Genomic DNA, 25,390 nt, shown 5'->3' on the forward strand with positions numbered 1-25,390 from the left:
ATATTAGAGGATTCTAAAGGTATTGATATGGCTGTGGGTCTCTCCGAAATGGACAAGTGGAAAATTGACTCCGTGTCAATGTGTCCCGGAGTTGAGTTTTGTTGTATTCACTGAAGCGGGATCATAGAAAAGAGCTTGCCCCAAACGTTGCCTGTGTGATGCCTGTTGTGTACTTCTCTAGGCCAGTTAGTTTCCTTGGAATGAGTGCTTAACAAAGGAGGTCAAGGTCAGGAGTGAGGACTTTATGAAATTACAGGAAGTCAAACCCAAATGCACAGACTTCATCTGTCACGCTGGCCTGTAAACCCACACCTGGACTGCTACGCACAGGACCCCTCAACTGCGCAGTTGAGTGCACAGTCAGCAGGGCGCCTCCCACTGCTGACCGCACAGGAAGACGGGCCTCTTCTATTCGGGGCTCTTGGGAACTACAGAGTAACCTCATGCGTGTGTAATAAGGAATTTTAATATTCTCTTTTTAAAAAATAATCATGTTTCAAAATAAACTTTGCGTGAATCTCGGGAATTAAATATTTTAAAAATATGCTAGTAGAATATTAAAAGGAATTTTCACCAATGTAGAAATAACTGAAAACTTTCCCAGATTTGAAGCAATAGAAGATGGAGAGATAAATTTAAAATTTATGAACCCTGAAAAAATAGTGGGGGAAGGACAGATTGGGAAGTTATTTGTATTGATAGGCAGGCAACGGCTTAATCTAGATAATTTGATGGGCTCTTTAAAGAGGCCAGCAATAGACATCTAAAGGTTGCCATTAATGGATAACCTCAATCTATTCCCATCCTGAAGACAACAGTGGAATACCATTTAAAAACTGCTAACACAAATCATGTGGGGAACTAGCTTTGCGTGATGGAAATGCACATGCTGCATATGGAAAGCCGTAGCACTGCTCATGTGTGCCCTTTGTTCAGTTACCAGAAAATCTTGTGAATTTATCACAAAGAACTAAGTACAAAGATGGGGAAAAAATTACATGTGCACAAACTTTCTCCTTGTAGTATTATCTATGTTCGTGAAAATAAAACAATGAAAAGTCAAGCACCTAGCAATGCAAAAATGGTTCAATAAATTACAATGTCACTGGCTCAGACAGCCTTTGGCAACGGTCATTTTGAAGACAGTGTACGTGCAGCATGGGAAAAAGTTGCACAGAGTGCTGAGTGAGAGGAGTAGAACCTAGATTGATAGCAGTCATAGTTGCAGTGCTGTTTAAAACTGTAAATTTGTAGAAAAATATTGAATGATTACAGAAAAAGGGAATTCATTATATTTCAACTCCAAGCGATTTATTCTCCTCCCCAAATAGTTATAGTTTTAATATTTTATAGTGTTATCAGAAATAAGATAGCAGTAAACAAAATAGATATCTCCGCTGTTGTACAACACAGTCTAAGTATCATACTTTTTAAACATTTTTTTTATTAAACCAAGGTACTTATTAGCCATGAGAAAAAACAGAATGAGTTAAATTTTTTTCTTCAAAGACTTTTTTGGCCATAGTCCTTTTTGATAGTATGTATAATTTTACATCGTGCTTTTCTCAGTTAACAGGATGGCTGTAACTTTTTTCTACAGTGTTTGTAATTCTCTATGAGTATATATGCTTCCTTAAGTTATTTACTTGCAACATGCTCCAGTTGTAAACTTAGCTAACTCTGTGTACATTTTGCTTATTTTTCTATTCCCTCTAACAGCCAGCAACCCCAACACGCACAATAGCAGCAACCCCAATCCAGACACTTCCACAGAGCCAGTCAACACCAAAGCGAATTGATACTCCCAGCTTGGACGAGCCCAGTGACCTTGAGGAGCTTGAGCAGTTTGCCAAGACCTTCAAACAAAGACGAATCAAACTTGGATTCACTCAGGTATGATGAACCCACTTTTACTTAGATACCCCCTCCTCAACTGGATCTAAAGATGTTTATGGAACAGTATTTTCCTCAGCCTTGATTGTTTTTTAAATGTACCTTCTTCTTAGCTATTTCCTGTGTTTATAAATTTAGACTTTCAGTACATATGAGTGTATTCAGTTAGAAATATAATCTTAGATTAAAAATGTTAAGACCTCTCAGAGATCATAAGGATACCAATAAAGTGTGAGAGTTTAGATTATGTTCAGGGGGTATGGTTGTAGTGAATGTTTTATTATTTGAAGGACATCTGGTTTTAGACTTTAGGCTGTTTGTCTAATTCAGAGTAAAGATTATAATTTCTTAGACTAGCTGTAAGAAGAATAGTTCAGAACGCTTATTTTAAAAAGTATTTTCTTGGAGAGAGGAAAAAAGAGATCTGCACGCACATAAATGAGGGAGCTACAGAATTTTATAGAAAAAGTGTTCTTTTTTAATTCCAGTTTTCTATGAAATTTTAAAAGCCCTCTTATATGTAATAATGCGTGTAATTAAGCAGTTAATATATTGAAGGTAAAATAGCATAAAATTAATCAAAAAGATTTTAAATTTCACATAGAGAATTTTAAAGTACAATATATTTTGATTATTTAAATAGGCATCTGAGAAAATATAATTTTTTTCAAGCACTGACTTATTCATTCATGATCAAGTTTGTGAAAATATCTTAGAATTGTGCAGTTAGAATATCAGAAGACCTTTAGGGCCATCTAATTGTTATATCAGGCCCTATACTAAAAGAATGATGAGAATTGATTGGCCCTAGTTTTATGGAAAGGTTCAATTAGAATTAAGCAACTGATGTGTGAATGTACATGACACAAAAAATAAAAGTTCATCATCTAACATATAGTAAACTCTTAATATTTGTCTGTTAAATGAAGTCAAGTAAATGCATATATGTGTGTATAAGTCTGCATATGTGCATACATATGTTTCTTAGCATTCACCTGTTGGTTTGATGTACCGTGGTGGCTTACGTGTGCTGTGAAAATCGGTGCTACTGGAATGTCAACTAACAGTTGGGTCACCCATGATGGACCGATTGCAGGGGAGCTTACAGACTCAAACAGACTAGGAAGAAGTGGATGGTTTCATTCTGCATATAGTGTCCAAAGAGGAGCCCCTCAGGCCGGGAGGCACTTCAATATGAATGGAGAAGGGCTTATTCACTTATTGCTGAGGCACAACATTTAAAATGAAAAGAAACTTCCAAAAATAGCCATTAATAATCAGAAGGTAGAATTCTGATTCCATGAAGCATGATTCTTGGTATATAGGAAGTCATCAAAAAGGAAATGAAACACACATAGATTGATACCCTGGGCATTAGTGAGCTGAAATAGACTTTATGAGCCATTGTCAATTGAACAATCCTGGGAATGGCAAAATCAAGAATGGTATTGTATTTATTCACAGTCAGCAGAATATTTCAAGACCTCTCATGAAATACAGTTCTGTTTGTGGTACGGTAATGTCTATATGCCTACAAGGAAAACCAGTTAATGTCAATATTCAAATATGTATGTTCACCCCTAAAACCCACTGAGGAAGAATTCTCTTTTCTCAGTCTGGAATTGACCAAATATGCTATTCAGTTGCCTTGATAATTATTAGTAATTAGAATGTGAAAGTTGGAAACAAAGAGGAAGGAACAAGAGTTGAAAAATAGGCTTGGTGATGGAAGGCACCGAAGTGAATTTATGCTCCCAGCTTGGACAAGCCCGGAGACCTTGAGGAGCTTGAGCAGTTTGCCAAGACCTTCAAACAAAGACGAATCAAACTCGAATTGACTCAGGTACGATGAACCCACTTTTTGAAATGGCATGATGATTGGAAGTGGCATGTTAAAGTTTTGAAGTCCAGTGACTTCAACATCCATGAAAAAAAGACAGTGGAGAAGTTCAATATCATAAGCCAGAGCAAAGCCATGAGTCACTGTGAGACAAACCAGTAATTCCTTATGGGTCAGCTCAGGCTAAAACTGAAGAAAATTAAGTCCAGTAAAGCCAAAATAGGACCTTGAGCATATCCTACCTATCTTTAGAGACCAGATTTGACATTGTGACCAAAGACCTGAGGATCTATGAGGCGACATCAATAGTCCCATACATGAAGATAACTGGTCAGGGCAAATAAAAACAACACATGAGTGGATGTCAAAAGTGACTCTGAGACTTGCTCTGAAAAACAGAAGAGCTAAAGTAAGTAGAAGAAATGATGAAGCTAAAATTGCTGAATAGAAATTTTCAAAAGGCAGCCCAAGAAGACAGACTACAGTATTTTAAATGTGCGTACAAGGCCATGAGGTTAGAAAACCAAAACAAGGAACATACTCCACATCTCTCAAATTGAGAAAAAAAAATGAAACTTCAAGTTGCCAGGCTAAAGGGGATTCTCCATACAAAATAATGGATGCTTCAGGAAACATCAGAAGGAGCCAGACAATGACACTGAATGATACGCATACCAATTGAATTAGAGATTGTTTTGTTGTGTATATTTTTGCACCATTAAAAAATAATTACACTAATAACAGTGAATAAAAGGAAGAAGAAAATGTTCTAAGATGTATTGTGGTAATGATTGTACAACCCTCCTCGATGTGATTGAAATATTGAATTATGTGGATGAAGTGCCCCAAAACTGTTTTAAAAAGTAGATGGAAGGAATGCAGTCACTGTGTCCCCAAAATTAGTTCACATGCATATGTTTTGGGAAGTATAACATGATAAAAACTAATGGTGTTGACGAAATTGAAGCTCTACTGAAGACCATAGCAAACACCCAAGGCATTAGACATGGACCATTGAAGTGTTTCAACAAGCTGATGAAGCACATGTTGAACTATGCCAAGAAAACTGCAAGGCACCTAGCTCTACCTGGCCATCCAACTGCGAGAGAGACATATTTGTGGCCATTTGGGAAAAAAAAACCCAACAATTTGGCAATTATTAAATATTATTATTAATATTACATGTAAGTAAAATTTTGATGAAGATATTTCAAGAAGTTACAGTAATACCTCCACAAGGAGATGCCAGAATTTCAAAGCTAGAGTCAGATGATGTGGAATGAGAGCTAACATTGCTGACTTCAGAGGTGTCTTAAGAATATTACAACGATACTGTGTTTTATTGACTAGGCAGAAGTGTTCAACTGTGTGGATCATAACAAACTCTAGATAGCAAGGAATTCCAGACTACTTCATTGTGCTTACCTGGCGCCTGGGCACACAGACCAAGAGGCAATCATTCAGATAGAATGAGGGAGGGGATTCTGCATGGATTAAAATCAGCAAAGTGGCTGTGGCTGGTGGCCATCATATTGAACAGTATAGGATATAGATCACAGACGATGAGGTATTCTCTTTCATTTTATTTTACAGTCCCGACATTGCTCCTCTGTAGTTGCTTAGCATTCAGAAAATGGAGTTTAAAAATGTCCTCTCCTTTCCCTCACTGCCACTTCATCGAGGGTTTGAAAGTGTAAAAGGAGGGGAATAATTCCAACGCAAAATAATTCTGGCCAGGTTGAGAGTTGACTGTCTCATAGTAGAATTAGCCATATAGTACTTTGGACCAGAAATGTAATGCCTTTCTGTCCTGTCACAAATTGAAAGGAGTGAGTCATTTAAACTCATATGAGTTTCTGTTGCCTGTACATAAAGTAAATATAAAGTGTGCTTTTTCCAGCTTTAAGAAGAGAGATTCAGCTGGAAGAAAAGCACTGTACATATTTCAAAGGTTATAGGTTTATAGCAGGACATATCTTGTAACATATTCAGGAAATCATTGTTCTGTTGCCATAAGCTTCCCAAGTTTCCAGCTCCCATAAAGGTTTGAATAAATGGGCCAAACCCCTCTACTGTGAATTTCTATCTCTATAATGGTTATATATTGAATGAAAAAAAAATGTCCCCCTTCTTTTAGAATACCTGTTTTTGTAACCAACTCTGAAATCCAAACCAAGAATGGTGGGGGGGATTTTGACTAATGCTTCCAAAAATACTTTGTGGGGGTGGGGAGGAGAATGTGGATCAGTTCTAATGTGTAAAGTGATCTATAGGAACTTTGGTCCGTTCAGAAAGGGCTGAGGTCTACGTAGACAGGTCTATCTATTAACTGTAGTGGTAGTCCAGTGACTAAATCACATCGGTTTTGTCAGTTAAGGGGTTTTTAGAGTGTCTGTGTTCACTTTTTAGATTTAGTGGAAATACTTGGTAGCCTGCGTGCTACGTAAAGTAGCAAGAAGAGGTTCAGAACAGAGGCCTCCTTGGAGGGCTGTGCTCAGTGTGGGGCCCAGGAAATGAGCCGGTCGTGGACTTGCATTGGAGAACATATGTTGGAGGGCAGGGGCATGCCAAAGAAAAGACTGTAGCTGCTAGATGACTCCCTCATTTTCTCTTTCTTCTCCTGCTCTGGATTGTTCTGCAGGGTGATGTAGGGCTCGCTATGGGTAAACTCTACGGAAATGACTTCAGCCAGACGACCATCTCTCGCTTCGAAGCCTTGAACCTCAGCTTTAAGAATATGTGCAAGTTAAAGCCGCTTTTAGAGAAGTGGCTAAATGATGCAGGTAGGTAACTATATAAGAAATGCTCTTACTATTTATATATTGGAATTTATTTTTTTTATTGCATTGTTGGTACTACCAAGCCTAATCCAGGCAGGACCAATATAGATTATGATGATGTATTTCAGAGAGCTGTTGTATTAAATTATTCTGGTAAATAGAATTTAAGTAATTAGTAATACGTACTTCTTAGCCTTGCAATATTTCTTGTGTTTGAGCCAGAGTGAGGAACACACATACATTCAAAAGAAGTTAAGAAAGCCTACATGTTTAGATAAATCTGAAAAGCATGTTGATCGACACTTCCTCTACCAGTTATCATAAAACTTAATCCCAGTCACATGTCTACTTTTGTTATTAAAACTGAACTCATATTCCATACATAAAAATTTTTGCTACTAGTTTTTTACTGTGTGTGTGACTCATTTTTAATGTATGTGTTTGGTGCCTGTATTTCTTTTGGGAATCCTGGATTGGCATACAGAATCATAGACTGAGAGAGCTCTAAGCACCCAGAGGGACCCTCTGGTCAGTGGCTCTCCTTGTAGATGTGAACAAAAAGCAGGGCTGTGGATAAAGACAAGCCCATCTTGGGAGCTTGACTCGGCAGCTCCGGGTGAGGCCTAGACATCGTCTGTAGGTGAGAACCACTGCTTTGCTCCACCCGCCCATCTCCGTGGGACAGAGCAACTTGGGAGTGTGAATAGCATGTCCAGGGGCAGAAAACATTAGTTAACAGAACATTGTTTTAACTTTAAAGAAAAACTTAGAGTTATATTATTGTTATTTGCCTTGGAGTAAGAAAAGGAGGCGTCATTTGCAAGTTATGAGATCTTCAGTAATTTCTATAATTTTTTTTAAATTCCCAGAATTAATAAAAATAACTTCCCACAAATAAATAAAACATAAGAACAGAACTAGAAAAGTGGCAGAGTAGGAATAGAAACCATAAACTTTCTTAGAAACAAAAATAAAAGTAACAACCATTCAAAGCATCAATAGGAGGAATTTGAAGAGCCGCAGTAATGAAGATCTGAAGGGGCTTCTGAAGAAGGTTCGTGGATAAAATGAAAAGATGTGAATTGTTCATGAACTTGTGGAAGCCCCCGTCATGTATTAACGGAGTATATATCAAAACTGTCTACGTTTGCTTTTTGCTGATGACAATGTTTTTGTCAGGTTTGGGGTTAATACATGTATTACATATGTGAATTAATTTGCTGACTTAATTTTGTTTCCACATATTCTTCTTTCTGGCAGAGAACCTCTCATCTGATTCTGCCCTCTCGAGCCCCAGTGCCCTGAATTCTCCAGGCCAGGGAATTGAGGGCTTGAACCGTAGGAGGAAGAAACGCACCAGCATAGAGACCAACATCCGTGTGGCCTTAGAGAAGAGTTTCTTGGAGGTGAATAAAGGTTTTACTTGTCATGTGCATGGGTGGGTCTGTAAAGTGCTAGAATGAGGCCCTGTAGACAGTTGAGTTCGTAACAATGAATTTGACAGCCTCTGCCCTTAAGATCTTTAGACCAAATTTGGGTGGGGGTGAGGGGGAGACAGCATCGACTGCTGGATAAAGGAGACAGAACCAGAGTGCTGCAGGGCTCTGGAGAGACAAGGCTCGCATCCACAGGAGCACTCAGTATGTGGGGGGGGTGGCAGCTGCTAGAAGATTCAACTCAAGTCAGTGCCATCAAGTCAGGCAGGGTAGAGCTGCCCTGTGAGTTTCTGAAACTATAACTCATTACAAGAGTAGAAAGCCCCATCTTTCTCCCTCAGAGAGGCAGGTGGTTTCAAACTGCTGACCTTTCAGATCACAGCCCAACATATAACCACTTAGCCACCAGGGGACAAAGTGGAAGAAAAGCACTTCAAGCTGAGGAAATGCGTGAGCAGTGTCAGGAAACAGTTTGATTTGTTCACATTCTCGTTTGTATTGCTACCGTGACAGCTTGGAACCAGAACAAGCATGAATCAGGTTCTTGAATTGAAGTGAATTCAGTAGATATTTGGATTGTGTGTGCATATATATATGGGGCAGTATAGGGTATCATAATCAAAGCCTTTAAGATTTTGACTGACGTAATTCAGAAGAGCCTTAAAGACTATAGAAACGTTGAACCAGGAGTTACATTAATAAATGAAGCCCCTTCATCTGTAAAATACCTGCCTTTCATGCTTCATAGAGTTATTGTGAGGTCCAGATTAGGTAATGTGCACAAAGCATTGAGAAAATTGTTAAACTGTTGCTGATGTGTAAGGTTGTATTGATATTTTGCCAATTTTATTTAAGATAAATAGGCCTTATTCAGGAATAAGATGTAAATGCTCAAGAACCACTTATCCTATCATTTAACAGAAATAACTTTAGTCAATGCATAATTATTTAGAATGTCTGTGTACAGAAGCTCTGTGTTGGAAATAGATGAACATGATCACACTCACCCCATCGCTTTTCTGGGCCTTGTCCCTCCCACTGGTGGTTTATTTATGGGCTGGCATACTTATGCTAGCAGTTTAAATACTTATTTTAAGAGATGGCTTCCTCCCGCCCCCTCCCCCCCACCCCCCCCCAGAATCAAAAGCCTACTTCAGAAGAGATCACCATGATTGCTGACCAGCTCAACATGGAAAAGGAGGTGATCCGGGTATGGTTCTGTAACCGCCGCCAGAAGGAAAAGAGAATCAACCCCCCGAGCAGTGGTGGGACCAGCAGCTCGCCCATCAAAGCAATTTTCCCCAGCCCAACCTCACTGGTAAGGAGCAAACCAGCGTATGTTCAAGGCTGGTCCAACTTTACAAAGAACCTAGTAAACCACATGTTACTAAGAGGGATTTATTGCGTGTACTTTAGGTGTTACCAAGGTAATGAGCCCTCATGTTGTTAACCCAAGAACTTATTGGTGTTCCTTATTTTAAGTTGAACAATTTTAATGATTTCATAGTTCATTGTAATTTCATTGTTTAATGTACTTTATTAGATTACTCTGTAACCACGGTGGGTAAGTTTCCTCCTGATTCCAATTACCTAAAAAATTGGGGGGGGGGTGCTTTTTATTCATGGGAGGCCCTAAAGCCCGGTTTCTTGAAACTGCACCTGTGTGACTACAGCAGTCCGCTCTCAGCTTTCCTAAGTGCTGGACTGGTGTGCTAAAACCGGCCTCGTCAACCTTGCGCTCTCGGGCAGCACGGGGCCTTTCTCATGTACTTCCCGAGTACCTGTTGTTTGCCTTCCTGGACGGCAGGGACTCCCTTGGCCTTTAGGGTGCTTGTCAATGTGACTCATGTGACCACTAAGATTCCAAACATAGGAAAATCGCTGAGTTTTTATTTCTTTTCTTACTCATTTGTGTTTATTTTGCTTGAGTGCCACTCCACACAGGAAAACATTGTAAAGTTAAAGTTAGCATTCAAAACACACCTTAGTTTGTTGACAGGTCCCAGGATGACACATTAGTTTGTGACCAACCACTAACCTTAAGGTTGGTGATTGGAACCCACCCAACTGTCCCACAGAAGAAAGATCTGGTGATCTGTTTCCATCAAAAGTATGGCCTAGAAAACCCTGTGGAACAGTTCTAGTGTGTGACCCACGGCGTCACCAGGAGTTGGGATCAGCTGACGGCAGGAGTGAAAAAACGAAGTAAAGCCTGGTTATGAAATGGTAGGACTTTAGTCAGAAAGTTCAGGAGATGGTAGTTAGGAGAGAGGCAGACATTAGATTCCATTTTGTTTTGTGTTTGGGATATATTTGTACTAGAAGGAACATAGTAAGTTAGAGAAATGTTTTATTATTTGAAAAAGGAACTTTCTAAGGTTTTTTTAATTAAAAAAAATTACTAATACCAATACCATAAAATGATAGATAACAAGGAAATCTTGCTCTTCCCAATACGAGTCCTTAATCCCTAACCTTGTGTTTAGTTTTCTTTTTTTTTTTTCTTTTCTTTTTTTCCTAACCCTAACCCTAATGTTTAGTTTTCTGCTGATGTTTATTGCTGTTTCACTATTTCTTACTAAATTTTGAGTATGTATGATTCAACATTATTGAAGTTCGGATTTTTTTCTTAACCTGGGAAATACCATTTGCAATATTAATTCTCATAGCAACTCTCAAACGTATGCCAGTGATTTCAGTTCTAAGATCAAAGAGTGATTGTAAAATAATTTACCATTAGGCCATTTTACTTTAAAATGGTTTGCATGAGCTTTAACAAATATTTTAGAGGCAGAAAAGTCTACAACATAGCCATCAGTAGCTAGGTTTTGGTTTGAAGTACTTGGTGCCTACTTTCATCTCTGACCTCTAGGTGGCAACCACGCCAAGCCTTGTGACCAGCAGTGCGGCCACCACCCTCACAGTCAACCCTGTGCTCCCGCTCACCAACGCTGCAGTTACTAATCTGTCTGCTCCAGGTAAGCAGCAGCCGGGCTGGACTGCAGTAAAGCAAATGGTCATTCACAGTCCGTTTCAGTCAGAATCACCATGAAAAGGCATATATGTATAGCTTTAAAGGGGGGGGGGGAGGCAGAGCGGGGTTTGTGTGAAAACTTACACTTTAAAGAAGATTGAGCATAATTAATCTGTCAGAGCGAGTACTTTGACCAGAGGATTTTCTTAACTTTGTCCTTTCCCACAGTAGTCCATTGTGCATTGCTCTCAAAGTTATTTTTTTAAAAAACACGTTTCTTTTACCGCCCAAATAGCTCCTTGCTCGGAAACCTTCATCAGCTGATGCTGCTTTTTAATTTAGGAAATTATCCCAAATGTGTCTTCGATTTCTAGAAGATACTTTCCCAGTTGGACCTGATCTCCCACTGCTACTGCGGACTCCGCATCCGCACTCAGCACACGAGGACTCCATCCATGCCTTTGTGAATATCCCCATAGCCTGTCAAATGTCCATCTCAGTTCTTTCTGATAGCGACAAAAACTTTTTATAAACATTCTTTAGTTCCTCCAGGAAACTACTAATTTCTACCTATTTATAAGCAATTATATATTTTTAAATCTATTTGTTTTTCCCAAGTCTTGGCACATTCCCCCCAAATCTATATATTCATTTTTGCAATCTGAATGACTAGTCAGGTACCTGCCACTCAGTAGGCACGCTCAATGCAAAATGAACGGGTGTTTCATTTTCTCCTTCCACCTCTTTTAAGTGGCAAGTTTTCCAAATACATTTAAAATGACTCAACATTGTCATAAAGACTTTTCAGTAATGTATAGTGCATAAGACAGACTAGAGTTATCTTTACCAGGTTGATCATGTGGGAGTCAAATCATTGGGTGGGTGAACTAGAGGGGCAGCAAAACCGAGGAAGACCCTTAACCAGATGGACAAGCACCATGGCTACCACAGTGGGCTCACACAGAGGGATGATTGTGAGGACGGTGCCCAACCGGGCCGGGTTCCCTTCTCTTGTACAGAGAGGGCTGCTGTGAGTCGCAACTGATGTGATCGCACCTAACAACCACATGACATTATTTCACAATCAAGTTTGAGTTGAGCCCTAAGTCCGGACTTCAGGTTTAGGAGAACTCTGTGGCTGATATGAAAATTGAATGACTTCATGTAATTGTTCAATTTCTAAGTTACTTAAATCTCACAATTTTGCTCAGTTAGAACAGTACTCCTTGACCTCTTTGGATCTTGGACCTTTCTGAAAACTATAGGTTTTTCCCTTGCAAAAATAGCTGTACCATTTTTAATGAAATTTTAAAGAGGTTGATAAATGATCACCCTCATCATAGCCCCAGTTGCTTTAAGAGTTGACAGGTTCCAGGTTAAAAGCCTTTGAGAGAGCATGTCAGCTGAATAAGCAGACTCTTGGTGGCTGATGTGGTGGTAAGCACTGGACAGAAGCATCAACTGTCTGCCTTGAGGAGCTTACGGTTGGGTTTCTTGACAACCTTCACCTGGCGACTTGTAACGGAGCTTTGCCTCCCAAACACAGTAGAAACCTTGGCTTGTAAAATTTTAAAACACTCATCTTTTTGGAGAATGATTCCAAATAGTTCAGATATTAACAACAAGTAGCTTTACAGCATCTTAAAATATGAGGGAAATATGAAACAAGGTAATTTTTTAAAAAGTGGCCATACTTAAAACTTGCTAAAGTTTTACATTCATTTTTGAGCATCTTACTCAGTCACTTGTCCGTTTATGTGGATTTTATTATGGCTGTTTTCTGAAGTGTTAATAAATTTTTTTCTCAAAAATGTTTTAAAAGATATTTTAACATCTTAGGAATCCAAACAGGAAAAACACAATAAGAGCTTATGCTATTTTCACTGTAAACCTTTTTAACTTGATTGCGGTGATAGTTTACGGAGCAATTTTCAACAGTCATGCACATTTGTTTCATCTCCTTGACAAGAATCTCTACTTAACCCTCTTCCTTCCTGTGGGTCCTGTTTCCATTCCTCCTCTATCCCTAACCCTGCTGAACTTGGTCCTTGAGTAAAGGCTGCCCTTTTCTGCTCTGGTAGTTTCTATTTTAAGGTCTGCACACCGCCTTAGTGTTACTGTTCCCCTTATAGTCCTGTCTGTTCAGCTGAAAACTGAGTCATGGGGTGAGTTCAGCCCCAGATGGGAAGCGTGAGTAAGGACCTCAGGGGGAGCCCCAGCCCCATTTTTTACAGTTTGGAGTGTTGCTTTTTCATTTTTATAAATATGTCTCTTCGTTATAGTTGTCACACATCTGTTTTTGGTTTGCCTGTATTTTATTAAGTGGTTGTGCTGTACTGTCATAAACATTGCCTCAAACATCATAGTTGGATTTTTTCTGGGTTGTTCTATAGTCCCAGTTTGATCCTTGAAAATCTTGTATTTCTGTAAACTCCTCCATTGATAAACCATGGAACGGGTCTCATTTGATCACTATTATACCCCTAATTTTAAAATTTTGATACCGTTTAAAAAGTGGAGAAAAGTTGAAAACAGTACAAAGAAATCCTAAATCACTTCCCTTGGGTTCTTCATATGTTAAAGCCTTCATTGGAGTTGATTCTTTTTCTTTCTCCCTCTCTTGGTTTCTCTCTTTTGAGGGGATGGTTTCATATTTTTTCTTTTCTGAACTGTCTTAACAGTAAATTGCTTGTATGTGCCTACTTCTAAATATTTCACTGTGTATTTTCTAAAAATAAGAAATTATCAACTCAATGACAGTGAGAATAGTTAACAAAAATCAAGAAATAAACACTGATTCAGTATTAAAGTCTAGTATGCAGATCATATTCAATTTTTTTTGCCAGTTGTATCAAGAATACTCCTTATTGCAATAGAACATCTGCCGTCTTTCCTAGCTTTCAGTTAGGCTATCTCTATAGTTGTTTTAGTCTGAAACCATTCTAAGCTTTTATATTTGAGACTTGGGTGTTTTTGATAGATAGTTATTTGTAGAGTGTCCCGCAACTGATATTTCCTCATAATTAGAGTCAGGCACTGGATGTTGACCTTGTATGTTCATTCACTTCTGTACTCGTTTTTCTAGGGAGCGATGTAAAATCCCGGTGTGCAGACCCAGTAGTGCCAATTCCACTCCAACACCCAATAGTTTATTTTTTTATATTTCTGTCTTTCCATAGTTAAACTCCCTTCTTAACAAGGAGAAACCTGACTCCCATTACCAACAATATATTTTCTTAATTGCTCAATCCTTGAGTAAAAATAGTTTTCACAGTTGTTAACTCATGCTTCTGAAAAAAAGAAATATACTGATTCTGTAGCTCAGTGTTTGTTTAGAGTTGTTTTGTGCTTGGCCGGAAAGCATATGGCTCAAACATTGTGTTCAAAATTTATCTGTGTTCTTTTGTTTAATAGGCTCTTTAGCGTGGTTGCATTATTCACTTGAAATGTGGGCTGCTGATTTGGTTTTAAGGTATCGGGGCCCTTAACTGGCTCCAAAAGTGCATCCACACACACAATAGTGGGAGCGAACCACAGGGCCCCGAGCAACCTTCAATCGCAACCTTCCCCGTGCTGCAACCCTGTCCAGCTCCTCCTGTGGTGCTGACACCAACCATCAAATCATTTTCCCTGCTACTTCATAACTGTCATTTTGCTACTGCTATAAATCATCTGTAGATATCTAATATGCAGGATGTATTTTCATTTTAAAAAATTAAACATCATTAAAGCATAGTGATTCATCACAAAACTATGTAATTATATATTGTGAAATATTTATTTCTAATGACAAGTAAATGAAATTTTGTCTTGAAGCCTGGTATAGCATGGGTAACAGTCTTCATGCCAGGTACTCATAGGTGGGCCTATCTGCATATGGGCGGACCCATCTGGAGGCGGATAGAGGAGCGGTGAAATAGGTGTTTTCTGATGGTCTTAGGCAATCCCTGTGAAAGGGTCGTTCGACCCCAGTGGGGTTGTGACCCACAGGTTGAGAGCCACTGCTCTAGAGGGTTTTCAAGATTGTGACTCTTTCTCCCACAAAGCAGTGGGTGAACGTGAACCCACCCATCTTGTGGTCAGCAGCCCAGCACCTAACCCAGAAAAAGTTTTAATTTTGATTTTTTTCTTGAGAAACGTCATTTTCTTATATCCTTATTCTCCATCTTATACCCACTTATGTCCTTTCTAATGTGTCTTTTGAATAAGTGAGCAACGAAATGTATTTTATTTTTATCTACCTACCTTTCTTTTCTTTCTTTTTTTAACCTTTCTTTCTTCAAAGGCAGAGGCATTCTTTTGCATTTCACTTTCTTTTCCATTGGACAAAATAGACCAGAAGTCATTCCACATTAGTCCATAGAGATCTTCCTTATTCTGCCATACTGTTGTGAAGTACTCAGTTGTGTGGATGCGCTAGTTTCTTCAACTCTGTTTTTGATGTACAGGCATTTAGGTTGTTTCCAGTATCTTACAGTTATATAAACTCTGCTACAGAACTATCCTTGCTTTTTTTTTCATATTGGCTTTTATCTCAGGTGTATTTGGTCATTCGGGGGTAGCCCTGTTGAATTTTGATTAGGTGTTTTTTCAGATTTTTGGTGTATGAAACCCAAGATTGATGAACCTATAGAGGTAGCCAGAAGAAGGGTTCTTGGGGGATAAAGTGGTGTGGTGGTGTACAGGGAGCTGATACCAAGGAGTTCAAGAAGAAGGGGAATGCTTCATAACTGGTAGCAATTGCACAATACTGCTTGATGTGATTGAACTATGGAATGATAAGGTACCTGGATGATCTCCCAATAAAATGGTTTGGGGAAAAAATATCTTTGCTTGAACATTTTATAGGCAATATATCTTCAGAGTAAAAGTCTAGAAGTGGAATTGTGAAGTCAAAATGTTAACCCAACCTTGTTAACTATGGTCAAATTTCCTCCAAAAAGATTTTAATAATTTTGATTCCCACCATCAATGTACAAAAATACCTACTTCTCCACAGTCTCTCCAACAGAGAGAAGTAGAATTATACTTTGTCATTTTTATGGCACTGGCTAGAAATTCCATATATGTGTTTTTGTATAGTATATTGATCACTACAGATCAAGTCCCTACAGAATCTGTACTCGTTTTGTCGGCACCAGCCCAGGCCTGTGCAATTGCCCTGACTTTTTGTCTCTTTCTCGAATGGCCCCGCGTCAGTTTCCGATCATGGTGAGCCTGTGTGTGTGCAGAGTGGAGCTGCGCCATGGGGTTTTCAAGTTTGTGGCCTTTCAGAAACAGATCGCCGGGCCTGTCTTCCGAGGTGCCTCTGGATAGGTGCAAGTTGCCAGCTATTCAGCTAGTAGTTGAGCACTTCACCATTTCAGTCAGGTGGTTGAAAATACCAGGACTTGTATCAGGCACCCTTCAGTCCTCAAAATGACATCCTTACTGTTCCACACTTTTAAACAGGTTGCGCACTATAGACTTGCATCAGTGCATCATTTCATTTGATTTCTTGGCTGCTGCTTCCATGACTGTTGATTTTAGATCCAAACAAAATGAAATTCCTGTCAACTTGGTTTTTTTCCCTCATTTATCATGTTACTTATTGGTCAAGTAGTGAGCATTTAGCTCTTCAGCATAAATACTGAATAAATGTGATGAAAGCATACAGGCCCTGATTTTAAACCAAGCGGTATTCACTTGTTCTGTTCAGACAGCTGCCTCTCTGTCCATGAACAGGTTCCTCATGAGCACAGTGAAGTGTTCTGGAATTCTGATTCTTTTCAATGTTATCCATAGTTTGTTTCGATCTTTACAGAGACTGTAGTAGTACTCAGCTGTTCCACTCCTAGGAATATACCTAAGAGAAAACATGTTCATACAAAAACTAGTACATGAATGTTCTTAGCAATATTGTTCATAATTACAAAATCTAGGAACTAGTGAATAAATGAAAAGTATGCTTTGTCCATATAATAAAATATAATTTGGCCGTAAAAAACAAGCAGTGAAGTAGAGTCTCTTCCTTTCTATTAATGTGTAATACAGGGGCAAATGTGTGGATGAAAAACAGTAGATTTTCCAAATGCCTATAATGTACCTTTTATCAAACTAGAATTTGACGCTATGAACCCTGAAAACATGAACCTTGTTTTCAAATACGAACCTTGAAAACATTTTACTAACTGAATAGATCATTGATGTGAAATAGTCCAATTGGGCAATCCCATAGAAACAGGAATGCCTATTAATGATGTCCAGGAAATGGTGTGCCAAGGGTCTACTACCTTGTTTCCCCAAAAGTAAGACACACCCTGAAAATAAGGACCCCCGAAGCGACCGTAACTCTGGACTCTAGCAGTGGGCGCCGCCTCGCAGCTCACTGTTGGCCGCAGCACAGCCAGAGCAGACAAGAAGTGTGAGGTCTCTTTTAATAAAACAATAAACAATAAATGTGTACCATATTCTACTTCATGGAAGAATAAGACATTCCCTGAAAATAAGACCTAGCGCATCTTTGGGAGCAATAATTAATACTAGACACTGGCTTTATTTTCGGGGAAACGGTAGAAGATACTGGATTTCTCTCTGGGGTTGTGGAAATAGTCTGGAATTAGATACTATTGATATTTCCACCATAGTATATTCAAATACTAAGTAGTGGATTTTATACTTCAGTGGCTTGTGAAAGAAATATACATCTTTATAAATCGTTTGAAGTAGTCAGATTGTTGTTTGAATTGTTGGCTACTGTCAAGTTGGACCCTGACCAGTGGGACCCTGTGCATTGTGACCTATAGGGATTGTCTTTTGGGTGAAAGTTTACATAAGTAACTAGTGTTACATTCAACAATGTGTACGCACTTTGTCTCGAGACAGTGGTTGCCATCCCCTCAGTGTATGTAACAGCACTCCTCCCCGCCCCGTCCCCTCCCTTGGCTCCCATATGGTTTATTTTCCTGAGGAGTGCATTCCTTCCTGTAACATCTCGTCCTGTGTGGTGTCCCACTGAAAGTTCATCCCCAAGGGAGTTCGCTGCCACGTTTGAAGAGTCTTAGGACCCCTTTCTCAAGAATCACACCAGTCTCTATCAAGATCCGTTAGTCTGGTCTGTTACGATGCTATGTGTGTTATATTTTGATCTACGTCTCTTTCCACTCCATTTTTGTCCAGAACCTTCTGTTGTGGTCCTGATCAGCGTGATTGATGGTGGTGCCATGTACTCTCTAGTTCTGGTCACAGGCTGGGGTTCCCATGAGTCATTAGTCCTTTGTATTGTTTCCTTGAGTTTTTTGTTTTCCTCACTCTTCACTTTGTATGAAAAAAGAACAATAGTTGCCCTTCACAAGCTTTGAGATCCCAGTTTCTACTTTCCATGTGGAAGCATGTGAAGCATTACTTTGGTGGCGCGCGTTCTCCACGTGACCTACATACCCACAGGACTGTAGGCCTTTGTAGTCTGGAATCTCCACTAATGCCTGCTGGGTGGTGTGGTAATACAGACTTCTTGGGTGACAGGTGATTGATTGGTGGCCGAGTTTGTGATTCCCTGGCTGAGAATTGAACCCAGGTGTCTCCCTCATAGAAGACAAGGAATTGACTACTTTCTTTAGGGTTGGGAGAGGGGAAATGAGAAGTGCAATGCTTTATGAATGGTGTACCCATCGCCCCATCAGTGAATGCAGTATTTCCTCATCTGTTTAAAAGCAAAAAAATTTCTGTGAGATTGGTATTTGTCCTTAAGGGGCTGGAAGTTTGCATTTTGAGAAAGCTTTTAGTTACTATTTCAATTTCTTTAATAGCTATAGGTTTTTTTGCTTTTGTAGTATATCTGGACATTTGACCCTCAATCAAATTTATGTGATTATTCCTGTGTTCCTTTTTTTATGGTCATTCATGTGATTTTTGAAAATTGCATTTTTAAATACTAAGAACTTAGATTTGTTCTAAGTCCTTCCTCTTATAGCAGACATCTTTGCAAATGATGTCACTTTAAAATGTTAAAAATTGGAAACGCCGCTTTGAGGACTAAGGTGCGCTGAGACAAGTCATGGTATTTTTAGTCACTCCATCTGCAAAGAAAAGCCGTACAATGGAGAAAGAAAACAGAAGAAATGATGCGTTTGAATTATGGTACAGGCAAAGAATGTTGGACATGCTCTGCACTGCAGAAGAAGAATCCTTTATTTCTTGGGAAAAGCCCGTTCAAGATGCTCCTTGGCAGCAAGGTGGCCACGCTCTAGCCCATGGACATAGTATCCGGAAGGCAGCGCTTCATTCTGCTGTGCAGGAGCTTGCTGTAAGTTGGAACTCGGAGAATCTAGCAACAGCCATTTGTGTTTCTCCTCCCCATCATCTTCACTAGAGGGAGCAGTTGTGGTTCAGTGGTAGGATTCATGTCTTCCAGGAAAGAGACCTGGAACCGCGTCCCAGCCACGGAACCGCAGGTGCAGCCACCACTCATTTGTCGCTGGAGGCTGCGTGTGGCTGTTAGTGCTTAAAGGCATCCCCACGGCTCTCAGACGGAGGTGGACCAGAAGGGCAGGGCAATCTCCTTAGGAAGAATTAGCCAGGGACAATCCTGTGGCTCAAATTGGACTGATCCATTACCAGGAGGGACCAGTCCCTGTGGGGAAAGGTCAGGGAGAACAAGGAAGACCTTCAATGAGATTGGTTGGCAAAGTGTCGGCAGCAGTGAGCTCAAACATAGGAACAATTGTGGGAATGGCACAGGACCAGGTCATGTTTTGTTCTGTTGCACAGAGTCCGTATGAGTCAGAAGTGATCTGACAGCACCTAACCACATTTTCACTTTGTGAACACAGTACAAAAGACAATTTTGTAGAAGGTGTTTCCCGCTGGCATTGGTTGTGTTTGTTCCTTTATGCAGTTGATTTTGCTTTTCCTTGTTTAGTAGTCTTAGATGTATTTTTTCAAACTGATAAATATAAGGCCATAGTACTTAATGTCTCTAGCTTTGAAGCATTTTGCGTGTAGTTTCCCTTCCTTGGCAGTCAGTCCGTCCTCTCCCCTGAAAGGAAGAGCTACCTGCGAGATGCGAGTGTAGGTGATCGCCCAGTTCCTCGGGATGTGTGAGTGAAATGCACAAGGCAAAGTCAGGCAGTTGGCTTTTCTTTCACACCTCTAAAATGAAGGGGATCTTTCATTGTGTAGGCCAGTGCCTATACCAGAAGAAGCCTTAGCCTTTCAGACTTGTAGTTTCTTTGAAAAGTAGTAGGTGATAACAGTTCTCATATGAGAAGCTTGGTAACAGGAGGGAAAACCCAGTGGAGGATCTGCTGTGTGGACAACACTTTAAGCACTCTCTTTTCTTCCCTTAACATTCTACTCTGGCTTACACGTCGGAGGACACGGAGCTAGAAGTCTCCTCACGGCTCCAGCAAGATGAAGAATTTCCCTCTACTAAAGCCTTCTTCTGTGCCCCGTGGCCGCGATAGTCATCACCCAATTTTGTCTGCTTGTTTTATTTCTGGAAATCTATCACAATTTCAAGTTCGATGATGTCTCTCCCCAGCTTTTTCTTCCTTCTCTATTTCTTTACCACCATCTCCAAAGCATATTTGGAATGACGAAAAGAAACGATGCTAAGGCTACCATCTTCCAATAGAAATCTTACTTGGCTGGCTGGGTCATCTGTACTTTCCCAGTGTCGAGCTCAAAGTTGCCATGTAACATAGCCTCGGGAAATATTTCTAGAATAAATTTCAGAATGAGAATGACTCTATTACTTTCAGATTGAAGATGTGTTCTGATAGTTTCAAGAACTAGTAAAACTTTCATAATCCTTAATAATCTACCAAAAATGGTATATCCTCAGTACTTGCTCCCAAAATCTTTCCTAATGATCAAGGCCGGTTTATCAGGAAGATACATCCTAACACTAGAGACTCAGGATACAGGCAAGAAAACAGACAGAAGGGTAAAGAGAAACAGACATGTCAGCAATAATTGTTAGATACAGGAATAATCCATTTTCAATAATATTTTAGACAAAAATAAACACTGATAGAGAAAACATGAACACCACCACCAATTTTGATGTGACTTCATTTAACCTACCAACACATAAACACATAAACCCTCTCCAGAATGAGCTCAGCCATAAAACAAGTCTCAGCATATTTTAAAAAATCAAAATCATACAAAGGATGTCCTTGACAGCAACAGAAGTAAATTAGAAATAAACAATAGTTAGGAAATTTGAGGCAATCCCTAAATGTGGGTCAAAGAAGAAAATCACAGGGAAAAGTTAAAGTATTGTGAACTGCATGAAAACACAACCCATGAAAATGCGTGCAGTGCTGTGAAAGCACAGCCCGGAGGAAACTCCAAGCTAAACACCTAATGAGAAAAGAAATGTCTCGAGCCAGCATTTGAAACTTCCTCAATTAAATGGAAAAGGAGAGGAAAATGAAACAGAAATAAGGAACTTATAAAGACTAGAGGAAAAGTAAATGCACTAGCAAATAAAAGCAATGAAATTATAAAATGAGTCTCTGAAAAGAGCAATGAAATGGACAGATGGTTCAGAACAAAAGAGGACACGGCGAGCCCAATCCAGGGTGAAGGCCCGTCGCTTTTCGACACAGAAGTTGATACTGCTTGTACTGCAATTTCTGCTGTTGTTTGGGGATGTAATTCAGACACCTTAACATTCACCCGCTCGAGGGTACAGCTTGATGAGCTTTAGCATGTTAATTGAAGTTGTGGAATCTTGACCATTACTTGAGTCCAGAAGACTTCACCCCAGAGGTAATCAGGTCCTCATTAGCCGTCACTTCCCATCAGTGTCACCTCCCTTCCCACCTCTCACCTTCAGGCTAGCTCCTAATGACCACTGATAGATTTATTTCTGTGGATTTGTCTATTCTGAATCTTTCAGTAAATAAGCCAAGCCCACCACCCACAGGTCAATTCTGACTCATAGTGGCCCTGTGCAAGGTTAGCGAAGATTTGCCGGATTCTGTCATGGTAGCCAGCAGAGCAGACACTGCTATCCCTGTGCGTCAGCCCAGGTGTGGTGACCAACAGGCAGAGTACTAACCACTATACGGTCAGGGCATTCTAGGGCACTTCCAAGGTTCATTCATGACATTTCTTTTCTCATTAGGTGTTTAGCTTGGCGTTTCCTCCGAGCTGTGCTTTCGCAGCACTGCATGCATTTTCATGGGTTCTGTTTTCATGCAGTTCACAATACTTTAACTTTCCCCTGTGACTTTCTTCTTTGACCCACGTTTAGGTCAATGTAACAGTATGAGGGTGAGTCAGAAAGTACTGCTATTAGAGTTCCAGTTCACACTTGCATCCGTTTATTCCAAGCAAAATGCGTCTCAGCAGTCTCTGCAATCCATGGAGTCTGTCAGCAATACCCTTGCCTTAGTCTCCTTATGGGTCTTCAACACAAAGGTGTGGTCAAAATAGTGGCTCCTTAGGGGATCTACTGAGCCGGTTACGCTCAAACAGAGAAGTCTGCTGAAGATGGAATGGTGGCTGTGTTTGGAATTCCAAGTGGGTAATCTTAACAGATTTTCCCAAAGGACAAAGACAATCAAGGGCGGTTATTAGATGTTTTAAGGAAACTGAAAAGGCGCTGATGAGAAAGGCCAGGACAGATGGGCTGAGGAGTTTTTCCCATCCTGGCAATGTACCTGCGCCCTCCTTGAGGCCTGTAAGGACTGTCCTTGGAGAATCTCATTGGTAAATTGCACCCCATCCACCTCCAGCCCTGATGTTGCCCTTTCAGATTTCTCTTTTGTTCCTAAAACTAAGATTTCAAAAGAACGTGATTTCCATCCCTTGATGATGCCCAAACTGTTGTTTCACCATGGTATGAATTGAAGAGCACAGAAATCTTTGGGGAAAAGGTAGAGAGATGGAAACACCACCTCAGAAGTATGTAGACCTAGATGGAGAGACTACGAGGAGGACCCCCAAAAAATGTTGCTCATTTGTTTTTTTTGATGTGAGGGAGATAATGCATTTGGAGTTCATTCTACCAGGTCAGACTGTTAATCAAGCTTTCTATTTAGAGGTTCTGAAAAGATTGTATAACAGTGTGCGACAAAAAAGGCCTGCTTTGTGGCAGGCGGGGGACTGGTTTTGCCACCACAACAATGCACCTGCTCAGGCAGTCATCTCTGTGCCAATTCCTGGCAAAAAAAGAACCAAACAGCAGGCCTCTCTTGTCCCACGCACCTGACTCACCTGACCGAGCTTTGTGAAACTTTCTTTTGTTTCTACCAATGCAGAGGGCTATGAAAGGAGAGCGATTTGAGGACATAGAAGAGATAAAATAATGAGGAAGGTGCTGTCAGTCATCCAAACAGATGACTTTGTAAAATGTTTCTAAGAATGAAATTGCAGATTTGACAAACACATTAAGTGTAATGGAGAGAACTTTGAAGGTGATAAGGTTGTTTTGTTAAAAAAAATTAAGTAAATAGCTTTGGGGAAAAAACATTTTAGATTTTTGGGGGGCATCTGCCCCCTGTTATTTGAGAAACAATAGTAACTTTACATTTTGATATTTTTACTTAGTAAATCTTTCTATAACTTTAAGGCAGTGCTTTTTTATTTATGCTAGACTAAAGAAGTCAGATGCAGAAGACTGCAAATTAAATGCTTTCCTTCATAAGAAAGATCTAGAAAAGCAAATCTGTAAAGGTCAGAAGCATATGATTTCTGCAAATGGGCATCTTTGTGGGGTGCTGGAATCACCTGAGTGAGATGGTTGCAGAGCTCCGTAAATATGCTTAAGAAAAAAACCCTTTGAATTCTATACTTAAATTGGGTGAATTTTATGGAGTATCAACTATACCTCAGTAAAATAGTATAAAAAATTTTTAAGGTGGGGCAAGAAGCAAAAGGAGGGGCCAGAAATGTTACTTCTGTTCTTGTCTATAACTTCACACTAACCCATGAAACTAGATGATGGCATCCTGTTTTGTTGTTGGGGACATTAGGGTTTAAACTCTAAACTCACCGCCACCAAGCCAATTCTGACTCACCGTGAGCCTATAGGCTAGGGACTGCCTGTGGGGGGTTTCCCAGACTCTGTACAGGAGTAGAAAGCCTTCTTCCCCCAAGACCCAGCTGTTGGCTTCCCACGCTGAGCTTGTGGTTTACTGCCCCCGTCTTCCCCACTACCCGGCAGAGTTAGCAGACCCAAATGGTTCCGTTTAGATTGCCCAAGTGACTAGAATTTGAGGCCGTATCTTCCCATCATATCTAAATGTTAATTGGAATGTGATTTACTCTTTAGGCGTAAATTAACCTAATGATGCATTTAAGTTGTTACAGGGCTATAGTATCATAGTGAAGCTCTTGGAATTCGTATAGAAGACATCTGGAATGTGAAGAATTGCAACCAAATGTTGGCCAGATTAAATTCACTGATGAGATTTGATTGGCATTGTTTTTGTCAGCCAGTGGAATTTAAGGAGATGCTAAATGTTAGTGGTCTGAAAGAGCTAGTGGAGAATGTAATAAAAGCTATTGTAATCCAAGAAATACAGTGAAAGTAATTGCTAAGTTTTTAAAGGCCCCCAGAGGAAAAATCAGATTTTAAATAAGATGGAGCATACACTGAAACTTGGCAGTCAGACAGAAATGAGAAAGGGCATTTACCTTTCTATAGAACATGGAAAAGGTCATCAGGAAATGTGCCAAGATAAAAAGTGAATTTCAATGTGCCAAATGCAGGACTCAACACACAGTCAGGAGCTCTGATGTAGATTGAGCTGATTAATTTAGAAGTGGGAAAAGAATGAATGAAAATCTGATACATAAGATCCACAAATGTATAACTATATTTAGGGCCCACAGCAATAAGGAATAAAATTACCTAAGTCATAGCATTTATATTTTTGTGGTGTACACATACATTTTCAGTTAAAATAGCACTACGGGTATGTGTTTCTTCATCACTCAAGACAACATAACTAGTATTGGCAGCATTGCAGGAGGTGGGGAAGAATAGAGTTGCTACTGAAGTAGGTAATGTTGGGAGTTTCTCCTAGGTCTGGAGTAGGTGAAGGAAACTGGTCCTGACACTTGAAATGAGAAGAGCTGAGTGCTCATTGTTCTCTGATGTAGTCCTCGAGATGGGTTCACAACGCACTGTGAAACCAAGACCAGACTGCTGGGGTTTGGGGGATAATGCTGTTGGGGGCAGGGGGTGGGGTCTTCTTTAGCTTTAATAATAGATTTATCACAACAACTATATCTTTTGTGTAAGGCAGTGTTGCTGTGTGTGATAGTATGCTTACGTTTGACATAGGGAGCACTGATGGGGCCGTAGGTATGTGTTGGGCTGCTAGCCATAAGGCCAGCAGTTCAAATCCACTGGCCACTCCTCTGGAGAAAAGGGAAGTTGCCTTTTACTATAAGGATTGAAATGTTTTTGTTTCGGAGACCCTAAGGAGGAGTAATGAATGGTCTGCCCTGTACAGCCACTGTGAGT

The 25,390-nt window shown here is 40.0% G+C and overlaps 1 protein-coding gene across 2 annotated transcripts in view; it reads left to right on the plus strand.

Moving 5' to 3' along the window:
• The window catches only part of POU2F1 (POU class 2 homeobox 1), a 239,499-nt gene that overhangs the window by 194,009 nt on the left and 20,100 nt on the right, over nt 1–25,390 (plus strand). For both annotated transcript variants that reach the window (XM_075564425.1, XM_075564435.1), the window contains 5 exons: nt 1,720–1,893; nt 6,375–6,516; nt 7,774–7,919; nt 9,088–9,267; nt 10,822–10,927. In XM_075564425.1, coding sequence (XP_075420540.1) covers nt 1,720–1,893; nt 6,375–6,516; nt 7,774–7,919; nt 9,088–9,267; nt 10,822–10,927 — 748 coding nt within the window. The remainder of the gene's footprint in view (nt 1–1,719; nt 1,894–6,374; nt 6,517–7,773; nt 7,920–9,087; nt 9,268–10,821; nt 10,928–25,390) is intronic.

The sequence above is a fragment of the Tenrec ecaudatus genome, chromosome 1, assembly GCF_050624435.1.
Source record: "Tenrec ecaudatus isolate mTenEca1 chromosome 1, mTenEca1.hap1, whole genome shotgun sequence".
Classification (NCBI taxonomy): Eukaryota; Metazoa; Chordata; class Mammalia; order Afrosoricida; family Tenrecidae; genus Tenrec; species Tenrec ecaudatus.